Source organism: Chiloscyllium plagiosum, unplaced genomic scaffold (assembly GCF_037043375.1).
Source record: "Chiloscyllium plagiosum isolate Xiang-an unplaced genomic scaffold, Cpla_swu_hap1 HiC_scaffold_7, whole genome shotgun sequence".
Classification (NCBI taxonomy): Eukaryota; Metazoa; Chordata; class Chondrichthyes; order Orectolobiformes; family Hemiscylliidae; genus Chiloscyllium; species Chiloscyllium plagiosum.
The window spans coordinates 57,286,667-57,307,470 of record NW_028270145.1 but is presented as its reverse complement, the minus strand read 5'-3'; the positions used below and the strand labels follow the sequence as shown (position 1 = coordinate 57,307,470).

General features: G+C 38.7%; 1 protein-coding gene across 6 annotated transcripts in view; it reads left to right on the top strand.

Moving 5' to 3' along the window:
* LOC122551591 (tRNA N(3)-cytidine methyltransferase METTL2) overlaps positions 1–18,349 on the top strand; it is a 48,968-nt gene extending 30,619 nt beyond the window's left edge. For 2 of the 6 annotated variants that reach the window (XM_043693721.2, XM_043693722.2), the window contains 3 exons: positions 8,734–8,840; positions 12,102–12,167; positions 16,629–18,349. In XM_043693721.2, coding sequence (XP_043549656.2) covers positions 8,734–8,840; positions 12,102–12,167; positions 16,629–16,783 — 328 coding nt within the window. In that variant the 3' untranslated portion in view covers positions 16,784–18,349. Of the gene's footprint in view, positions 1–8,733; positions 8,841–12,101; positions 12,168–15,292 lie in introns of those variants that run through there. The other 4 variants (XR_015757687.1, XM_087989057.1, XM_087989056.1 and 1 more) reach the window with 4 other exon arrangements.
* The last annotated feature ends 2,455 nt before the right edge of the window (positions 18,350–20,804 follow it).

Sequence of the window (20,804 nt, the reverse complement as noted above, 5' to 3'; positions counted from 1 at the left end):
AAGAAAATATTATCAAATCTTAAGAAGGAAAGAGTTGATATAGCTCTCCTACAGGAGACACACCTGTCAGATAAAGAACACTTGAAATTACGACAGGGCGGATTTGATCAGGCTTTTTTTTCTTCTTTTAGCTCAAAAAGCAGGGGAGTTGTTATTCTTGTTCGGAAGAATTTCCCTTTCAAAATCCTAAAGCAGATAAAAGACGAATCTGGACGATATATCTTGATTAAAGCTCTCATAAATGGAGAGGAATATGGGATTTTAAATTTGTACTGCCCCCCGGCACACCCCTTTAAATTTATAACGGAAGCCTTTTCAAAATTGATGGCTTTTGATGCCCGTCATATAATTATAGGGGGAGACTTTAATTGTATTATGGATCCGGAAATAGATAGGATTCCCAAGAGTACTGCAGGAGTATCTCCCAGATCTAGACAATTGATGGATCTGAACAAAGAATTAGGATTAGTAGATGTATGGAGATGTCTTCATCCACAGGGTAGAGATTTTTCTTTCTACTCTAATCCACATAAATGTCACACCAGAATTGATATGTTTTTTGCCCCCTCAATTTTTTTAAATTCCATATCATCCTGTAAAATAGGTAATATAGCAATTTCTGACCACACTGCTGTATATATGGAAACTAAGGCGAGGAACAGTGGGACATCCCCTCGGCATTGGCGTATGGACCCCTTCTTAATGAAAGATAGTAAATTTGTAAAGTACTTCTCTCAAGAATTTAAAACTTTTTTAGAAATTAATTCAGGTACAGCTAGCAACCCGTCAATGATGTGGGAGACCATCAAAGCTTACACGCGAGGCTTGATCATCTCCTACTCAGCGACCCAGAAGAAATTAAAGGGAGAACAACAGCGTCTGCTTGAAGCCCGCTTAAAAGCGGCTGAAACAGCATACACTGATAGACCCTCTATTATTAAATTGCAAAGGATTACAGCTCTTAGGACAGCTCTAAATACTACACTTACTCAAACGGCTAAGAGGGAAATATTATTTGCAAAGCAAAGGTTATATGAATATGGCGACAAACCGGGTAGATACTTAGCATTTCTTGCAAAGAAAAAAAAGGCCCCTCTGACTATTATGTCTATCAAGGAAAGTACGGGTATTTTGACTCATGATCATAAAAAGATTAATGCGACCTTTAGAAAATTCTATTCTGAGTTATATAAATCACAGGATTGTGAAGATAGTACGAAGAGGATGCAGTCATTTTTTAAAAATTTGACTTTTCCAGACCTAACTCCGGAACAAATATCGGTCCTAAATGCTCCTCTTACACCCCAAGAAATAGTTGATGCAATTAGGCACCTTCAAAATGGTAAGACGCCGGGCCCAGATGGCTTCCAAGCTGAATTCTATAAAGAATTTACAGAAATACTGGTTGGTCCACTTATGGATATGTATAATTATGCAAATAGTCAGGGCTGTCTCCCGCCTTCGCTGAAAGAGGCAAATATCTCTCTTATCCTTAAAAAAGGAAAGGACCCAGAAGATTGTACATCATACAGACCAATATCCTTGCTAAATGTAGATTTTAAAATCCTCTCTAAAACGTTAGCACTGAGATTAGAAAGGATACTGCCACATATTATAAAGGAGGATCAGACGGGGTTTATTAAGGGCCGTAGATCATCCAATAATGTTAGAAGGGCTCTGAATATGATTCAAGCTTGTCATCAGGGAAAGATACCAGGAGTAGTGGTTTCATTAGACGCGGAAAAGGCATTTGATAGGGTCGAATGGTCATATTTGTTTTACACATTGGAGAGGTTTGGTGTTGGACAGGTGTTTACCAAATGGATCTCAACATTGTATAGTGATCCCAAAGCAGTTGTGGTTACCAATGGATTAGGCTCGGATAGCTTCAGTGTGGGTAGGGGCTGCCGTCAGGGATGTCCCCTCTCGCCATTGTTATTCACGCTAATAATTGAACCACTAGCAGAAGCTATACGAGCTGATCCTAATATAGTGGCCCCAAGGATTGGTACAGGTAAACATAAAATTACCCTTTATGCAGATGATGTTCTTCTATTCCTCAGTAACCCTCTGATGTCCATACCTCACTTAATCCAAGTTATTAATACATTTAGCGCATTCTCAGGCTATAAAATTAACTTTTCAAAATCGGAGGCTATGCCAATGGGTGGCCTTGCTGTGATACCCCGCTTAGCGGACGGTTCCCTTTTTCCCTTTCGCTGGTCCCTGGAGGGTTTCTTATATTTAGGCATTTTTATTACCCCAGTATTTGGTCAGTTGTATAAGGCTAATTTTGTGTATTTATTGGAAAGGATAAGGCAGGACCTCCAGCGATGGGGAGACCTGCCAATTTCCTGGTTGGGTAGAATAGCATTAATCAAAATGAATATCCTGCCCCGTCTCCTATATCCTATGAGAATGCTTCCGGTGATGCTGCCGAGGACAGCTTTAGGTAAATTATACGGCTGGCTGAGTTCCTTTATCTGGAACCATAGGCGGCCCCTCATTTAAGTTGAAGAAGCTACAGCTTCCACAGGCAAGGGGTGGATTGGACTTCCCAGATTTTAGGAAATATCAATTAAGTTCCCTATTAAGTTATATAGCTGATTGGGTCTTGTCTGATCCACAATCAATCTGGTTGGACATCGAGGCTTCTCAAGTAAAATACCCACTTATTAACCTTTTATTCTCAGACAAGAGGAAAATCATTACAGATCACTGTAAAAACCCTATAATACTGAATACAATCAAGGCTTGGATTATAATGCGGCAAAATGAGGGTAATTCACATAAAACATCCCCCTATGCACCGATAGTGGGAGCATGGGGATTCCAACCGGGGTTAACAGATGCCACTTTTAAACTCTGGAGATCCAGGGGTATCTCATGTCTCAGGGATTTATTTAAAGATGGGGTCCTGATGTCTTTCGGACAGCTGCGTCAGAAATTCGGATTACCCAATGGAGACCTCTTTCGATACTTCCAAATTCGAGATTTTATACAGAAGAAGACTACGTTATTAGATAGTCTTTATAAATCCGATAGAGAATGTAGTGTCCTACGACCAGTGGGGGTATCTTCCGTCAGTAATATTTATCATTTGCTACATGATGAAGTATCGGGAGATATGGATAATCTGCTTAAAACATGGGATCAGGATCTGGGACTAGAAATCTCCACAGAAACGTGGAATGATATCTGGGAAAATGCTAGAAGAATTACTATTTGTAACAGAACCCAGGCTATCCAGTTGAAGATACTTCATAGGGCCCATATAGCACCGGTTCGATTGGCAAAATTTAAGGCAGGAGCATCTCCAATGTGTCCTAAATGCAAAATAGAGATGGGCAATCTTGTACATTGCTTATGGACCTGTCATAAGATCCGTAGATATTGGACTAAAGTAGCAAGCACCCTGACAGAAATTTTAGGAATGGAAATAAAAGTGGACCCCGTATCTCTCCTCTTGGGCTTTTCGAACTTTCCCTCCCTGGACATGTTCTATTCTTTCTTTCTGTGCAAGGAAAAATATTTTGATGAACTGGGTGGCGGAGGGCCCCCCTGGACTTTCAAATTGGCACAGACTAATTATGGAATGTATTCCCCTTGACTTCCTTACAAATATGGTGCACCGAAAGACCGAATTATTTTATAAAATATGGCAGCCCTTTTTGAATTACATAAATACAGATATTTCGGCTATCCTAACAAGGGCTTTTATTTAATTGAGACTACAAACCTGGCTGGTCCGCGGCCCCTCGGGGGAGGAATCCCGCACGAATACGGGTTTTATCATATCTGATGTTAACACATCCCGAGCATGTAAGAGACTTAAATATACACCCTGGTTAGTTGTAGGTTAGATTAGTAGATAGTTGAGTTTTGTTTGTTTGTGTTTTTTTTTCTTTTCGTTTTTTTTGTCAAATTTTGGTTATTGTATATTTGAGCTAATTGTATATCAATGTTTATATCTGAGAGTTTTGTTTATTTTTGTAAACTTGTAAAAATGTTAAATTTCTAATAAAAATATCTATAAAAAAAAAAGTGCTGCTGAAAGAAACGGTTCAGAAAACATTCCATGAATTCACATTTCCACCATTTGTAGTTCCAAAGAATATATTGAGCTCAAAACATTAATTCTGTATCTCTCTGCACAGAAACTGCCAGATCTGCTGAGTTTCTTTTTTTAATTTATTGATAGGATGTAGGTCTTGCTGGCTAGGCTAGCATTTATTGTCTGTCCATATTGTCCGGAGAAGGTGGTGGTGAGCTGCTTTTTTGAACTGCAGCAGTCCTTGAGATGTAAGGGTAGCTACAGTGCTATTCGGAAGGAAGTTCCAGAATCTTGACCAGGTCACATTGAAGGAATGGTAATATATTTCAAAGTCAAGATGGTGTATGGCTTGAACAGGATTTTGGTATTCCCATATTTATGCTGCCCTTATTCTTTGTAGCTAATACATGTTAGGATTTGGAAGGTGTGATTGGAAGAGTGAATTAGCGCACTAAGTCTTATACATTGTCCACACTGCTGCCTCTGTTCATTACTGGTGATGGGCAATATGTTCAAAGTGCTGGATGGGATGTCAGTCAAGTGGGATAGTTTGTCCTGCCTCATCTCAAGATTCCTGGGTGTTATGGAAGCTTCATTCATCCAGACAATGGAGGGTCGTATTCAAGTACTGCCTTGATGTCAATGCAGTCACTCTCATCTCACCTCTTTGGTTCTTTTGTTCATGCTGTAATGAGTTCAGGTACTGAGTGACGCTGGTGGAATCCATACAAAACATCTTTGAACAAGTGCCAGGTGATAATATTGTTCATAATACGTTTGATCACATTGCAGTGATGGAGAGTAGGGTGTAATTTTCTTTTAAAAGCGAGGTTGAATTTGCCCTGCTTTTTGTGCACAGGACATACCTGCGCATTGTTTCACATTGTCAGATAGACTTCATCCTCCATAGGATTGTACAGTGGTCACTCCTACTAAGGAGAAAGTGAGGTCTGCAGATGCTGGAGATCAAAGTTGAAACTTTATTGCTGGAACAGCACAGCAGGTCAGGCAGCATCCAGGGAACAGGAGATTCGACGTTTCGGGCACAGGCCCTTCGCCTGTGCCCGAAACGTCGAATCTCCTGTTCCCTGGATGCTGAATTGTTGAATAGGTCTACAAGAATGATTCCCAGTACCCCTAATTACACTCAATGCTTTATAAAGCTGTATCTATTCACATAAAAAATGACTGGACTCAGGGTGATTTGATAGAGCTGCGTCAAATAGATAAATATTTGATTGTAATTCTTCTGAGATGATTTCATTTTGATAGACTGGGGAATGCCTGTGGTCATACATACAAAATTACACAAGGACATAGCTGGGTTCATTTTAAGGTTATGATAGCCCTATGGTCTAGGTTGCTGACTCTCCATACTTCAGATTAGATTCGATTCCCTACAGTATGGAAATAGGCCCTTCAGCCCAACAAGTCCACACCGACCCTCCGAAGAGTAACCCACCCAGACCCATTCCCCTACCCTATATTTACCCCTGACTAATGCACCTAACACTATGGACAATTTAGCATGGCTAATTCACCTGCGCATCTTTGGATTGTGAGAGGAAACTGGAGCACCCAGAGGAAACCCACGAAGACACAGGGCGAATGTGCTAACCGCTGAGCCACTGTGCCTGTTAGTTTAAGCGACAACTAAGTCAATATCTATTTGGGATGGAGAGCAAACCTGACAAAAAGTTAATGAAATGCCAAGTGATAAAACTATGGTCAATATGAACTAGTTTCAATTATTGAGTCAGAGAGGAATTTTGCAGATTTTTTTTCCCCCAATTGAAATTGGGTTTCTGGCTTACTCGGGAGATTATTAGATTCATTGCAGATAGAGGGTGTCTAATCATGATGTGGATATGGGGCAGGCTTGATGGTCTAGCTGGTCTTTTCCTTCCCATCATTTTGTCCATAATTTGTAATAATTTCATGTTCAGAATACTTAACTTTTTCAAACCATTTAACTTGTTCATGCACATAAAAACATGAATGAAGGGGATGTAATTCTCATAAGGAAGACATTCATTGTTCCTGTACTCAGTTAAAAAAAAATCAAGGTGCAATCTATTACTACTTTGGAAATTAGTTAACCTGCAGCTAAGCTTCTGAAGTAAAACTATACACAACTTCTAATATATGTACAGCTTCAGGCTGCTGTTGCAAGTACACGCATCACCTCTGATTCTGAGAGAGTGAGGCACAGTTCCTTTATTAGTTTTTTCTGTTCCCTCCCTGTTTTAAGTCAGAGATGGGAACTCAGTCCACCAGATGTTTTATGTTACTATCTTGAGGTGAATTTTTTTTCATGTGCGAGTAAGAAATTCCCTATTGTATACCTTAGGTATATGCCCTGATTGTGCAAAGGAAGGCGGAGGGAATGAAGCTTTAGATATCACAGTGAGTCATCTCTCAATGGTGTGATGTTGGGAATTGTATGTAACCATCAAAACAGTATTGTTGAAATTAATTACTGGCTGCTACTTTATTGTTGGAAAATGTTGAATCTAGTATTATAACATTATAAACTATCTAACAGAAAATAATTTTTCTACATGATCATCGTAGGACAGCTGTCCTTGGCTAACATCACTACATTTGCGCTTCACACCATGCATTTTCTTTTGCACTTCTCACTACACTGTGTGTCACGTAGCTGAGACTGTATTCACAATGATGGTTATATATTCCATGCATGTTTTCTTCATTGGTGAGTTTTCATTATCTTAACTTTTGCTTCCATGTGGAAAATGTAGAAGATATCTTGTATATCATTTCATGTAAAAAAAAAAGTGCTTATTGAACTGCAAAAAATCAAAATTTCAGTGTTTAAACCTTTTTAAGAGCCGGAAATAATTTTAAAGATGCGTCTTCTGCAGCCAACTTCGCAAAATTCAAGGAAACAATGAACCACTGCCGTACTAATTAGTCTATTACAGGATTCTATATAACAATTTTGCCTTCAAGACAAAATCACAATTATTACAATGCAAAATTGCAACATAAGACAGAATGGTATGACATCTGTTGACACTAAAGAAGAACATAATTCAAAAGCAGATTATATGGCTTTAATTAAAAGATATTCTGCAGCTAACTTGGATTCCTGAAGATAACCAGAAGATTGTAAATTCTGTTGAGTATTCAAATGAAGTTGAGCAAGATTTTTGAAGAACTCATCACAGTCACATCGCATGCAAAATAATAGTATATAATTCCCATATGTCTATTAATTGTTTGCAACATTTATTTCTGAGTTCATTTCTACTTTCTAAATGTTGTTACTGAATGAATACCCAACATGATTTGCTGCAGTTGGTAGAAGAAATTTGAGCCAAAATATTAACAACTTTCTAGATGAATTATCAATCTGCATTTTTTTACATTAATACAAATAGGAAATATCTGGAGCTGTAATTTTAACTGCTTAAAAGTCTTACATGTATTTATGTTGATATTACTGATGTAACATTGGCAACTACAGCATAAACACACTTAGGATTTTGTTTAACTAAAGCTGGCTGACCAGATCAGTCTGAGGAACAGATTATTGCAAAACTTCTGTGGTTTCCTAGAATTCATGAAGACTTATATCCTTAGTTCTCCTTTTACCTCATCCTCAAAACACCAGATACCCCCCAATCTATCGATACCACAAATGTTCCTGACTTTTATTCATTCCACTAGATCCCAATTCTTTCCAATCTTGGTTATCTTTCTGTTATGATCTAAACGTACAAAACCACATTGTTGCAATCCACAAACTTCCTTTCCTTTTCTATGAAAATGCCATGCTAGATCTGCTTACACTTTGATAGATATGCGTAGGTAGATGTGATAACTTTGATAAATTTTGATATCACTATGAATCAAAGGTTTGAAACTGAGCGACTGAGCCTGCATTGGCCTCTTTGCCCATTGAACACTTTGCATTAATCTTTCCCAGTTATTTTTCTACTTCATTTCATGTATTGTTGAACCGGCAAATAAATGACATGAAAGTAGGACAAAGGATAAATTTATACTTGCTAAAGACCAGTATAACCTAGTTTAATTGTGAGTAAAGAATTGAAATATAACTATTTTCAAAAGTCCATTTTTTTGTGTGTTCCGTAACTTCTGCATACGCACTTCGTTAACTTGTATTACATTTTCATATTTATTTTCATTAATTTCTGGTTGCTGTTTTTAAAGTTTCTTTAAGAAATATGTGTGTTTTCATATTTCTAGGGGTGACTTTGTGTTGTATTGTTTTCCTGATTTTTGTTAAATATTCAACATGGCATACAGAATTAATGTCAGTTTGAAAAGTGGACTGTTTTCTAAAAACAGTGCTGTGAATATACAGTAGATTCAGCAAACATCTAAGAAGGGAGAAACAAAGTTCCCATTTTCAGCCAATGCTTACAACATGCAAGTCTTCAAAAAAGTGCAGAAGCTAACTACATAGTCTGATTTCTAGCAATTTCACTGTAAATTAAAAACATTCTTGCGAGTTTTTCAAAATAATTCAAGGAATTGCATCCTTCAAAATGAACTCTGTGCAATATTTTGATACCAAATCATTTTTTGTACCAAATAGTTATCATGTTTTAAATACATTTTTATTGCAGTTAAATTATCAATCATTTAATTTATGCACATTTAACTGAAATTTATTTCCATGCCTTCAGAATGCAGAATGTCGTAAATCGACTAAGCAAATTGCTTAAACCTGGAGGGATGATATTATTCCGGGATTATGGCAGATATGATATGACTCAACTAAGATTAAAGAAAGGTAATTTTTTAAATTTTTATTTAAAATTTCTATGAAAATTCTGTAGGTCAATCATTTTAGATGTTTGCAATTAGGTTATCATTTTGTGTGAATTTATATCTTCATTTTCTTCTCTTCCTTTTTTTGGTGGTGACTCCAACATTGCTGCAATTCTGAAATGATGGTCCCTGAATTTTGGGATGCAATCTAGAATATTTAGTGATTGAAAAGATGGTCACCATTTGTCATCACATAATAAAGGGTTTGTTCTTAGGACTAACTGAAATTCAAGTGGCAAGAACACAACAAATATTCATTAAAATGGTTCTAAAATTTTATTTACTACTCATGATTTAAAAAATAAATCATTGATAAAGTTATTGTAACAAAATAATTTCTTTCTGGGGTTAGTTTCAGCAAGATCATTCAGATTCCAAAATTTAGAGAATAAATGAGAACTTACACGCAACTATAGATCTTTACATTTAACAATGACCACAAAGGTATGTGCAAATGAGACAAGTTAATCATCTTACCCGGGTCATACATTCATGTAACCTGCCGTTACAGCTCCTTATTCTTTAAGCATTGAAGGACTTTTGTCTCTGGTGTCCTAACTAAATCCTTCCAGTCCTTTTGGAGCACTGTAATAATGAACTGCAAATAAACACCATATCCAATAGCGGGTTTTGAGAAGATTTGTAGCTCATGTAGAGGTTTTGGAGGTAGGTTTGCTTGTTGAGCTGGAAGGTTCATTTCCAGACATTTTGTTACCCTACTAGGTAACATCTTCAGTGGGCCTGAAGCGAAGCAATGCTGAAAATTATCTGTTTGGGTTTATTTGCGTTGGTAATGTTATTTCCTATGGTGAAGTCACTTCCTGTTCCTTTTCTCAGGGGTGGTAGATGGGGGTCTAACTCGATGTGTTTGTTGATAGAGTTCCGGTTAGAATGCCATGCTTGTAGGAATTCTTGTGTGTCTTTGTTTGGCTTATCCTAAGATGTTTGTGTTGTCCCAGTCCAATACTCTTAATGAAACATTAGACAACCAAATTCCTATTAGCCAGTAAAATATCCAATAAACAACAGACTTTCAAAGTTTGATTATATGGTATGTAAATAAACTAAGGACCTTTTTTTAAAAAAATAATGCAACTTTCAAATTATAACTGCCTATTTTGCAATGATATAAAAGCTCTTTGGAAAACAATACCTCAGCAGGTCGTCATCAAGATTTGCTGCTGCATAAAGTAGTATGTCACCATTAGCTAAAACTTGTTGCTAGGCATAGCAAAGATAAGTAATTTTGAAATAGATGTCTGCATTGAAAGTTCCACCTGTTATTTCAGTGGTTGTGTTTCTGCTGGCCTAGTTATACCACTAGTGTTCTTCCAAGGGTGCAGATTGCACTGGGAAGTCTTTCCTACCAGATGCCCCAATTGCAAAATTCAGAACAATTTTCTGACATGTTCAAAACTTATTAAAGTAATATCTGCAATTGTATTGAAAAAGCAAATTCTGGATTTGATCCAATCATACTTCAGCTGTCAGTTGTGATGCATGCTGGTTCATTCTACAGTGAGAGATCGTATAATTGTACCTTTTAGAAATGGATATGTTTTCCAGCTGACATAGAACATTAAATTTAAGTCAATCCAAGGTTTCAAAACTTTGCTCCTATTTCATGGCCATTTGTATTTATTTTGTCAGATAATGAAGCCTATTCTTCTAATGCCTGCATTTTCCATCTTTCTCTTTGAAAGACAGCAAATTACTCATTTTAATTAATGTTATTGTCTGACCACCTTCTGTCACTTCTATCTATACCATTTACAGACGTTGCCAAAATGATTCTTTTTTTCTTTGAAATGCTTTTCAAAAGTCAGAATTTAACACGATGAATGAAAAACTGTCTCTTGCACTCATGCTTGCTTTCACTGACTTAAAGACTATTTTCATGAGTTCTGAAGCTATCAGGAATACAGGTTTCAGGTTTTCAGGTACAGGTAGCAGGTGAAGCCATTGAAATAGTTGCTGTCGTTGTGCAGACATAGCAAATTGAATTTGTGTTTTGGCAAGGTTTATACTTTGTCTTAAGATTTCTGTGCAAAATTTTGGATTTGGCACTTATTTTCAATAATTGTTTTCTCTTTTTACATGACCTGATACCTATTCTTCTTTCTGCAAAAAAACACTGTTGTATCCCTACTGACTTCCAGTCTTTTATTGGAGGTAATTCGGCAATCAGAACTCTTCTCACAATGTGCGAAATCCATATTTGAACTACCCCTGCTTTGCCAGCTAAATTTCATCAATTAAGCTGATTTATGGCATCATAACAATAAACAATAGTAAAAATCTGCATGTCCCCTCTTCTGTTTTGTTTTCCAAAAGAGTTCCACATTTAGTATTTGCCATAATTATTGAGCGAGAAAAGAATACACAATCAGCAGTTCCTAAACAAAGATTTCATGGCTGGTATTTGTTTTGCCGTGTGATATGGGTACACTTATACTTCTCCCAGAAATTTCCTTGGCTGCCCCAGCACAAATAAATGTATTGGCTTTTCTGGTTGGTCTAACTGGTCGCACAGTTGAAGCTATACTTATCTACACCTAGATGAATGGGAGATCTGGCTGCAGAACTACTGCTTGGGAATAATATTGTACAAGATGTTTGTAACTTTCTAAATAATTCTGGTCAAACCACTGGCTGGTTGTTGCACAATTTCCCATTAAACAGGAGCTCTATCAAAATAACTGTCTTTCCTACAAGAGTTTGAGCAATGGGTGTATACGATTAATTTCAGTTTAGGAGTATCATTGTTGAGCCCAGTCCAATTCAAGAAATGACACACATCACCCCTAGCAAAAGTCACTGGGTAACAGTAGGCTCAAGAGTTCTTGCAGGTTTTTCTTTTACTTCCTACCCTACGAGTGTAAAGTGAATTGTAGAAGTGTAGTCTGAGATCTCACATTTTTTCACAAATTAAGATCAAAACCCTGCTTTGCATGGTTTGTGTGTAGCAATTGGTGCACTTGTGATTGTATCATCATTTAATATCCTAATTTAAAATTGTATTGTAAGGAATCCTTGCATTTATGTCATACCATCTCAGTTTTGTTTCACCCAGTAGGAATCTTTGGCCATATCAGGACACTGAGTGATAAATGTTACTTCATCAGAAATATTTTGCTGAAGCAATATGAATGTATGTGCAAAAGCTACTCAAGATTATTTCAGTTTAATTTCAAGAATCTAAATATTTAAATTTTGTTATTAGGTCGTTGCTTATTTGGGAACTTCTATGTTCGGGGAGATGGTACTTGTGTTTACTTCTTTACAAAAGGTATGAATTTTAGTGGAGAAGTTGAAACAGTATGCTTTATTGAGAGACATACAACATATATTCCCCAAGTGAAGAGCTCTTCAGAACAAATACATGGCAAGGGCATAAATAATTTAGTGTTTTCATTAAATTTTTACTTATACTTTTCATAATAAAGCCAAATAAATCTTCCGTGGAAAATGTTAACACAAGCAAAGAGTGTTTTAAAAGCTCTCATTGGGTAGTATAAGCCCCCTGTCTACTGTCTGCTAATCTGTGGTTGAAATGTTAAATTCTTCCAGTGAAGATGGAAGAATGACATTCATGTCAAAATTGGCTTGAAACAGACTATCTTGAGTTGCAAAACAAAGGTAATGGTTTAACTGCAACTTCATTGAAATAACACTGGATCCTGAGCTTGGCAAGAACTTAATATGTAGATACTGCGAATTCATTTGAACACCGTTCAAGAGAAATCACTCTTGTCAATATTAGTGGATAAACTCCTCTAACAGTGGTAATTAACCACTCATCATATTGCTGGTATTACATGAATCAGCAAAATATATTTTCATACCAACGTCGAGTCATAGAATACTACAATACAGAAGAGGGCCTTCCAGCTTATACCTACCCTGACTCTTTCATTTCATTTGACTGTCCTGTTCTTTCCACATTGCATTTTACTTATCTCCTTTTGAAGGTTATAATTGAATCTGTATTCACCACCTTATCGGACAGTGCATTTAAAATTTGAACTCAACATTGTGTAAAACAGTTTTCCAAATGTCTGTCTTTTATCTTTATTTTCAAGTTTCTCCATGACTATCACTCTCCCTCTTTAATCATCTTCATTTCCAATCTTCAAAATTAGTCCTCCCTCTGATCTGGCTTCTTGAGCACCCCTGATTTTAGCCACTTCGTTGTTGGTGGCTCTGCCTTTAGCTGCTGCTAAAGCCCTAAACTGTGAAATTCACTCTCTACACTTTTCTGCCTTGACTCCTCATTTTTCATTTAAGACACCTTAAAAGGGAGCTAGGGTGGAAGCTTAGACTGAGAACAAACAGTTGTTACCTCTGGTTTGTTGCCCGTGCCATGTGCTAGTGAAGCAAGGAACAGGGAGAGAGCGGAGCTGAACACGTGGCTGTAGGGATAGTGCAGAAGGGAGGGTTTTGGATTCTTGGATAATTGGAGCTCTTTCTGGGGAAGGTGGGTCTTCTAAAGACAGGATGGTTTTCACCTGAACAAGAGGGGTACCAATATCCTGGGGGGAAATTTGCTAATGCTCTTCAGAGGGTTTAAACTAATGCAGCAGGGGGATGGGAACCTGAATTGTAGTTCCAGTGTACAGGAGGTTGGGGGTAGTGAAGTCAGGGATAGGTTTAAAAGGTCATGAGAGGGCACCGGCAGTCAGGATGTTGGTTTGAAAGTGTGTACTTCAATGTAAAGAGCATTCGAAATAAAGTGGGTGAACTTGCAGCATGGGGTTGGTATCTGGGATTTCGATGTTGTGACCATTTCAGAGACATGGCTGGAGGAGGGACAGGAATAGTTGTTGCAGATTCTGGGATGTAGATGTTTCGATAAGAACTGAGAAGATGGGGTGGGGTGTGGGGGTGCAGGGGTGGCATTGTTAATCAAGGGTAGTCTTACAGCTGAGAAAACATGCGGCGACTCATCCACTGAGGTAGTTTGGGCTGAGCTTAGAAACAGGAAAGGAGAGGTCACCCTGTTGGGAGTTTTCTGTAGGCCTCCAAATTGTTCCAGGGATGCAGAGAAAAGGATGACAAAGGTGATTCTCTATAGGAGCGAGAGTAACAGGGTAGTTGTTATGGGGCCAAAAGAGAAAATGCTGGAAAATCTCAGCAGGTCTGGCAGCATCTGTAAGGAGAGAAAAGAGCTAATGCTTCGAGTCTAACTGACCCTTTGTCAATGTTGTTATGGGGAACTTTAACATCCCCAACATTGACTGGGAATAGTATAGTTTAAGTAGTTTAGATGGGTCAGTTTATGTTCATTGTGTCCAGGAGGGTTTTCTGACGCAGTATGTAGACAGGCCAACAAGGGGCAATGCCATATTGGATTTGGTACTGGAGAATGAATCCGGCCAGGTGTTAGATTTGGAGATAGGTGAACACTTTGGTGATAGTGACCACGATTCGGTTATGTTTACAGTAGCAATGGGCAGGGATAGGTATATATCGCTAGTTCTCTCTGTATTCTATGTGATCGAACCTTGCTAACCCGTCTACAATGGGGAATCTTGTCGAACACCTTACTGAAGTCCATATAGATCACATCCACTGCTCTGCCCTCATTAATCTTCTTTGTTACTCCTTCAAAAAACTCCCAGTTGATCCGAGCAAAGAACACATCCGTGAATTAAACACATTGACCAGGACTTTGGATCCAGTCCTTCAGAGTTTCCTATGCACCCTCATCCCACGTACTTCTCGTGTAGGTGACTTCTACTGCCTTCCAAAGGTACACAAAGCCAACACACCAGGATATCCCACCTTATCAGGCAATGGGACCCTGTGTGAGAATCTCTCCGGCTACGTTAAAGGCATCTTGAAACCTATTGTATGGGGGATCCCCAGCTTCTGTCGTGACACTACGGATTTCTTACAGATACTCAATACCCACGGACTGGGAACATTCCTCGTCACAATGGATGTTTCAGCACTCTATACCAGCATCCCCCACAATGATGGCATCGTGGCAACAGCCTCAGTAGTCAACACCAACAACTGCCAATCTTCGAGCACTGTGCTACAACTCATCCACTTCATCCTCGATCACAACGTCTTCACCTTTGACAACCAGTTCTTCATCCAGACACGCGGAACAGCTATGGGGACCAAATTTTCACCCCAATATGCCAACATCTTCATGCACAAGTTCGAACAAGACGTCTTCTCTATGCAGGATCTCCAACCAACATTATACATCAGGTACATTGACGACATTTTCTTCCTCTGGACCCATGGCGAGGAGTCACTGATAAAACTACACAGTGATATCAACAAGTTTCATGAAACTCACCATGGACTACTCTCGATTATCTGTCTCATTCTTGGACACATGCATCTCCAACAAGGATGGACACCTCAGCACCACACTACCGCAAATTTCTTCTCCAACAGAAGAAATTTCCAATATATTCATTTCAGCTGGATTGAAGGAAGTTCAAAACAAAAAAGAATTGCAATGCATCGTGTTTGGGTGCAATGCAAATACCTAAAGCCGTCTGTAAACTATTTAAGATAAGATTTAAGATAGTTATTTTTGCATCTTTTTTAAATGATGTTGCTCCAGGTGGAAAAGTTTCACTACTGTATGCTGTTAATTTATTTTTGTTCCTTGAATGTATAGGCATATTTTTTCCTTTTTTCAAAATGCTATACTTCTCCAGCTTCCACACAAAACATATTAAAACAGCCATCCCATATGGACAAGCCCTACGCATACACCGGATCTGTTCAGATGAGGAGGAACGTGACGGGCATCTGGAAGTACTCAGGGATGCCCTCACAAGAACGGGGTACGATGCTCAACTCATCGACCGCCAGTTCCGACGTGCCACAGCAAGGAACCGTAATGACCTCCTCAGGAGACAGACACATGCTGCAAACGACAGGGTACCCTTCATTGTCCAGTACTTCCGAGGAGCTGAAAAACTACACCATGTTCTTCGTGACCTGCAACACATTATCATTGAGGATGAGCACCTCGCCAAGGTCTTGCCCACACCTCCACTGCTTGCCTTTAAACAACCACCAAACCTCAAACAGATCATTGTTCGTAGCAAGCTGCCCGGCTTTTAGGACAACTCCATACAACCCTATCATGGTAGGTGCTGCAAGACGTGTCTGAGTGTGGACATTGTATCCACCATTACATGTGGGGACACCTCCCACCATGTATGTGGCAGGTACTCGTGACTCAGCCAGCGTTGTCTATCTTATACGTTGCAGGCAAGGATGCCCTGAGGCATGGTACATTGGGGAAACTGAGCAGAGGCTACGGCAACGGATGAATGGGCACAGCACAACAATCAACAGACAGGAGGGTTCCCTCCCAGTTGGGAAACACTTCAGCGGTCCAGGACATTTGACCTCGGACCTTTGGGTGACCATCCTCCAAGGCGAACTTCAGGACAGGCAGCAGCGAAAAGTCGCCAAGCAGAGGCTGATAGCTAAGTTCCATACCCATAGGGAGGGCCTCAACTGGGACCTTGGGTTCATGTCACACTACAGGTGACTACCATTGCACTATATATACACACACACACACAGGCACTCTTACACACACAGACAGACACATTTCTTACTCGCACTAATTGTTTATCTAGTTTAAGGTTATAATTTAGTTTAGAATTTAAAGCATAATTATAGGCACAAAGTACTTACTTTAACCAGGCTAACTTTATGCAACTTAAAAATGTAATAAATTTTAATAAGTTTGTTTCTTCTCCAACAGAAGAAATTTCCAATATATTCATTTCAGCTGGATTGAAGGAAGTTCAAAACTTAATGGATCGACGACTTCAAGTTAACCGCAAAAAAAGAATTGCAATGCATCGTGTTTGGGTGCAATGCAAATACCTAAAGCCGTCTGTAAACTATTTAAGATAAGATTTAAGATAGTTATTTTTGCATCTTTTTTAAATGATGTTGCTCCAGGTGGAAAAGTTTCACTACTGTATGCTGTTAATTTATTTTTGTTCCTTGAATGTATAGGCATATTTTTTCCTTTTTTCAAAATCTAATTTTACTTTAAATACTACAGTGAACCTGAAAGATGCGATTAAAATTTTGTTTGAAATATTTGATTCTTGTTATTCTGTATCTTTTTTTTACATGTTCACAAGATATTTCAAATCGCTCTCAAAGGTACTACATGCCTGAGTGCATCCTCTCTAGCATCGAGATGTGTTGTTATCATTCCTGTTATAAGAGAATAACTGTAGCAGCAAATAGGAATTGTTAGAGCCTAACAACCCACCAATGTTTATTACAGGAGAATGCACTGCCATATTCAATTACAGTCGAGAATCGAAAATCCATTTGAAACGTCTATATGGGAAATTACGAGGTTGATGCCAGTGGAGCTCGCTGTCAGAAACTGTTTACTTGTGATTTGGAGATGCCGGTGTTGGACTGGGGTGTACAAAGTTAAAGAATCACACAACACCAGGTTATAGTCCAACCCTGGCACTGCAAGACATGTCAGAGTGTGGACATGGATATCACCATTACGCGTGGGAACACCTCCCACCATGTACGTAGCAGGTACTCATGTGATTCAGCTAACGTTGTCGCTCTTAAATGCTGCAGGCAAGGATGCCCTGAGGCATGGTACATTGGGGAAACCAAGCAAAGGCTACGGCAACGGATGAATGGGCACCGCACAACAATCAACAAACCGGTATGTTCCCTCCCAGTTGGGGAACACTTCAGCGGTCCAGGACATTCAACCTCGGACCTTTGGGTGACCATCTTCCAAGGCAGACTTCGGGACAGGCAGCAGCGAAAAGTGGCCAAGCAGAGGCTGATAGCTAAGTTCGGTACCCATAGGGAGGGCCTCAACCGGGACCTTGGGTTCATGTCACACTACAGGTGACTACACACACACGCAGACACTCCTGCAGAGACACCGATTCCTAAACTCTCACATGCACCCTCACAGACTCCGACCCCTTTACACTCTCATACTCACATATACACTCACTCTCACAGACACCCACACACACCCACATGCACATATACATTTGTGGGGTGAATTTGTACTTGCAGAGTTACATTGTACTTTGCTCAAAAACTGCATGAATCCATGTAAGACTCTGTTAACTCATTTTTTAGATTAGAATCAGTCTAAACATTATGGCACAGACAATAGAACACTGGGCTAACACCAACATCTTATCTGGCCTGACACCAATTGTTACAGTTAACCTGAGAATGTAACTTTTAAAAAGAGTTTTGTGATTGCCATATGAAAGAAGTTATTCTAACAGATGAGAGACTTGACAAACAATCAAGTATTTTTCAATGTATAATTTCAGTTACATCACACTGGAAACCTTTGGTATAAATTCTGTGTGTTACAATTGTGTCCTCCACAACCACCTGATGAAGGAGCGGCGCTCCGAAAGCTAGTGCTTCCAATTAAACCTGTTGGACTATAACCTGGTGTTGTGTGATTTTTAACTTTGTTTAATTGTGGTTAGCTCTACCCTTTATATGCAGACAATTACATAAGTGCTATTTTGCTAAATACTTTTTGAGAATTATTCTTGTCAGAAAATGCTGTTGCAAAGTCAATTTCAAGTCTTTCTGCTTTTTCTAACCTAACAATTGATTTTTGAGGTTTTTTTACCCTCTTTTATGCCAACTAGTAACTGAAAGAAAGTTTTGTAAGTTACATTCCTATCTGAAAGAAAAGTGTCAATGAGACCATTGTAGTTTATCCTGTAGAAACCTGCATTCTCAGCATGAGACCTTCAGTCTCTTCATGAACGAAATGAGATTTTATCTCTTCAAGCTACGGAGAAGACAGCACCAGTTATTAATCATGCTTCTTATGGAGAATTAGTTCCTAACGTGTTCTGAACATATCTTAACTGAGTTTAAAGCCTGTTTTCTTACATTAGAGTTATGGTGTGACTTGAAATAATTCTTGGATTGATCTTTTCTCTTTTTACAATCTCCTCACACTTGCCTGAGCATTAAGGAATCTGCAATTTTAGTGGTGTAACATAACCTAATCATCTGAGGATCAGTTATATGTTCATTCCCCTGACTGCTATTCCTCTTTATGTATTGATACCCAGAACACTATACATTGTGAAACCACTTTCTTTTCAAAAAAGTCCCACTTTCTTTTCAAAATGTAACAGGTTACCTTAGTCTAAGTTGAATTTTATCTGCAGTAGTTCTGCCTATTTACAAACTTTGTGTAGTTTTTTGACTATTGCTTTAAAATCAACTGCTTCCTGCTACCTCCAATTTGGTATTATTTGCAACTGTTAAATTATGGAGTTGGATTTTAAAGTGGCCAAATATAATAATTTGAAAGCTGATGGGAATTAAAACTGACTAAATTGATAGCATTTTTGATTTGATTTGATTTATTGTTGTCACATGTACCTAAATACAATAAAAAGTTTTGTTTTGCAAATCCTACAGGCAGATGATAGCAAACAAGGATACACGGATCATAAGATGCTTAGATAGAGCAAGTCATACAAGGTTATGGCTGCATAGGAGGTGCAAATGGCAAGATCAATATTAGAGAGGTCCAGTAAGCAGTCTAATAACAGCAGGGAAGAAGCTGTTTTTGAACCTGTGCGTGTATCTTCTGTATCTTCTGCCTGACAGGAGAGGTTGGAACAGAGTATTACCAGGGTGGGAGGAGTCTTGGGAGGTTGGCTTCCCTGATGTTCTGGGCTGTGCAAACAACTTTATGTAGTTTTTTTTATGGTCCTGGGCGGAGCGGCTATTGTACTAAGCTGCTATGACCCAGATAAAGTGCTTTCTATGGTGCATCTGCAAAAGTTTGTGAGGCTCCTTATGGGCATACTGAATTTCCTCAGCCACCTGAGGAAGAAGATGCACTGATGTGCCTTCTTGACCGTCACACCGATGTGGGAGGTCTAGGACAGGTTGTTGGTTATCATCTTCCTCCAAACTTGACAATCAACCATCTGCGCCTCAGCTCTGTCAATATAGATAGGGGCATGTCCTCCTCTCTTCCTGATGTTGCCTTCAATCCTTCCATCCGATTATCACTGTAGTGCATTAGGCTATGTATGAGCAGCCGGAGAGCAGAAACAGTTTGCAATGAGCATATGTGAATTGCTCAGTTCGTTAGATAATGAGATTGACTCTGAAGTTTAACTTTGAGTTTACAGGTTTTTGGACTTCCTGGAGGTCACCAGTGATAGCACAATGAGCGGATTATAGCGAAAATGGTTGAAACCATATCAGAGAAATGCCAATAATGATAAGATCGCAGTCTATTATACAGAAAGAGGTAATTCTGATCCATTGAGTCACCTCCCACACTACCCATATATCCCTGCATGTTTTTCTGATCCAAGTGTTTACTCAGTACACTTTTGTTGTTTACTGTGATCTGAATTTGTATCCAACATACTGTTAGGTTGTGTACTGATTGCATAAAAATATTTTTCTTCATGTCATATATCATTCTTCTACCAATCACCTGAAATCTTTTCCTCCTTATTATAATCTATTCAGCCGTTGTAAGTGGTATCTTTGTTTGCTCTATCCTGATTTTAAACACCTTGATCAGATATCCTCTTGTTTTCCTTAGTCGGAAAATGCCTGTTGATTTACTGTGACCTTCACGTCTTATCTAAAGTGCGGTGTCCAGGATTGGATAATGCTCCAGCAAGGGCCAAAAAAAAGTTTTATGTCTGATTAATATAATTTTCTGGCTAATGTTTATAAACTCCAGGATCCCATTGCTTTATTAACTGTTTTGTTACACTGTACTGCTATCTTCAAAAAACATGCAGAATATGGGTCGAGAATGCCATTTGCAAGTTCCACACCAAGTCACACAACACTCTGACCAGGAAGTATATTCCTGTTTCTTCACTGTCACTAAGTCAAAGTCCTGGAACTCCCT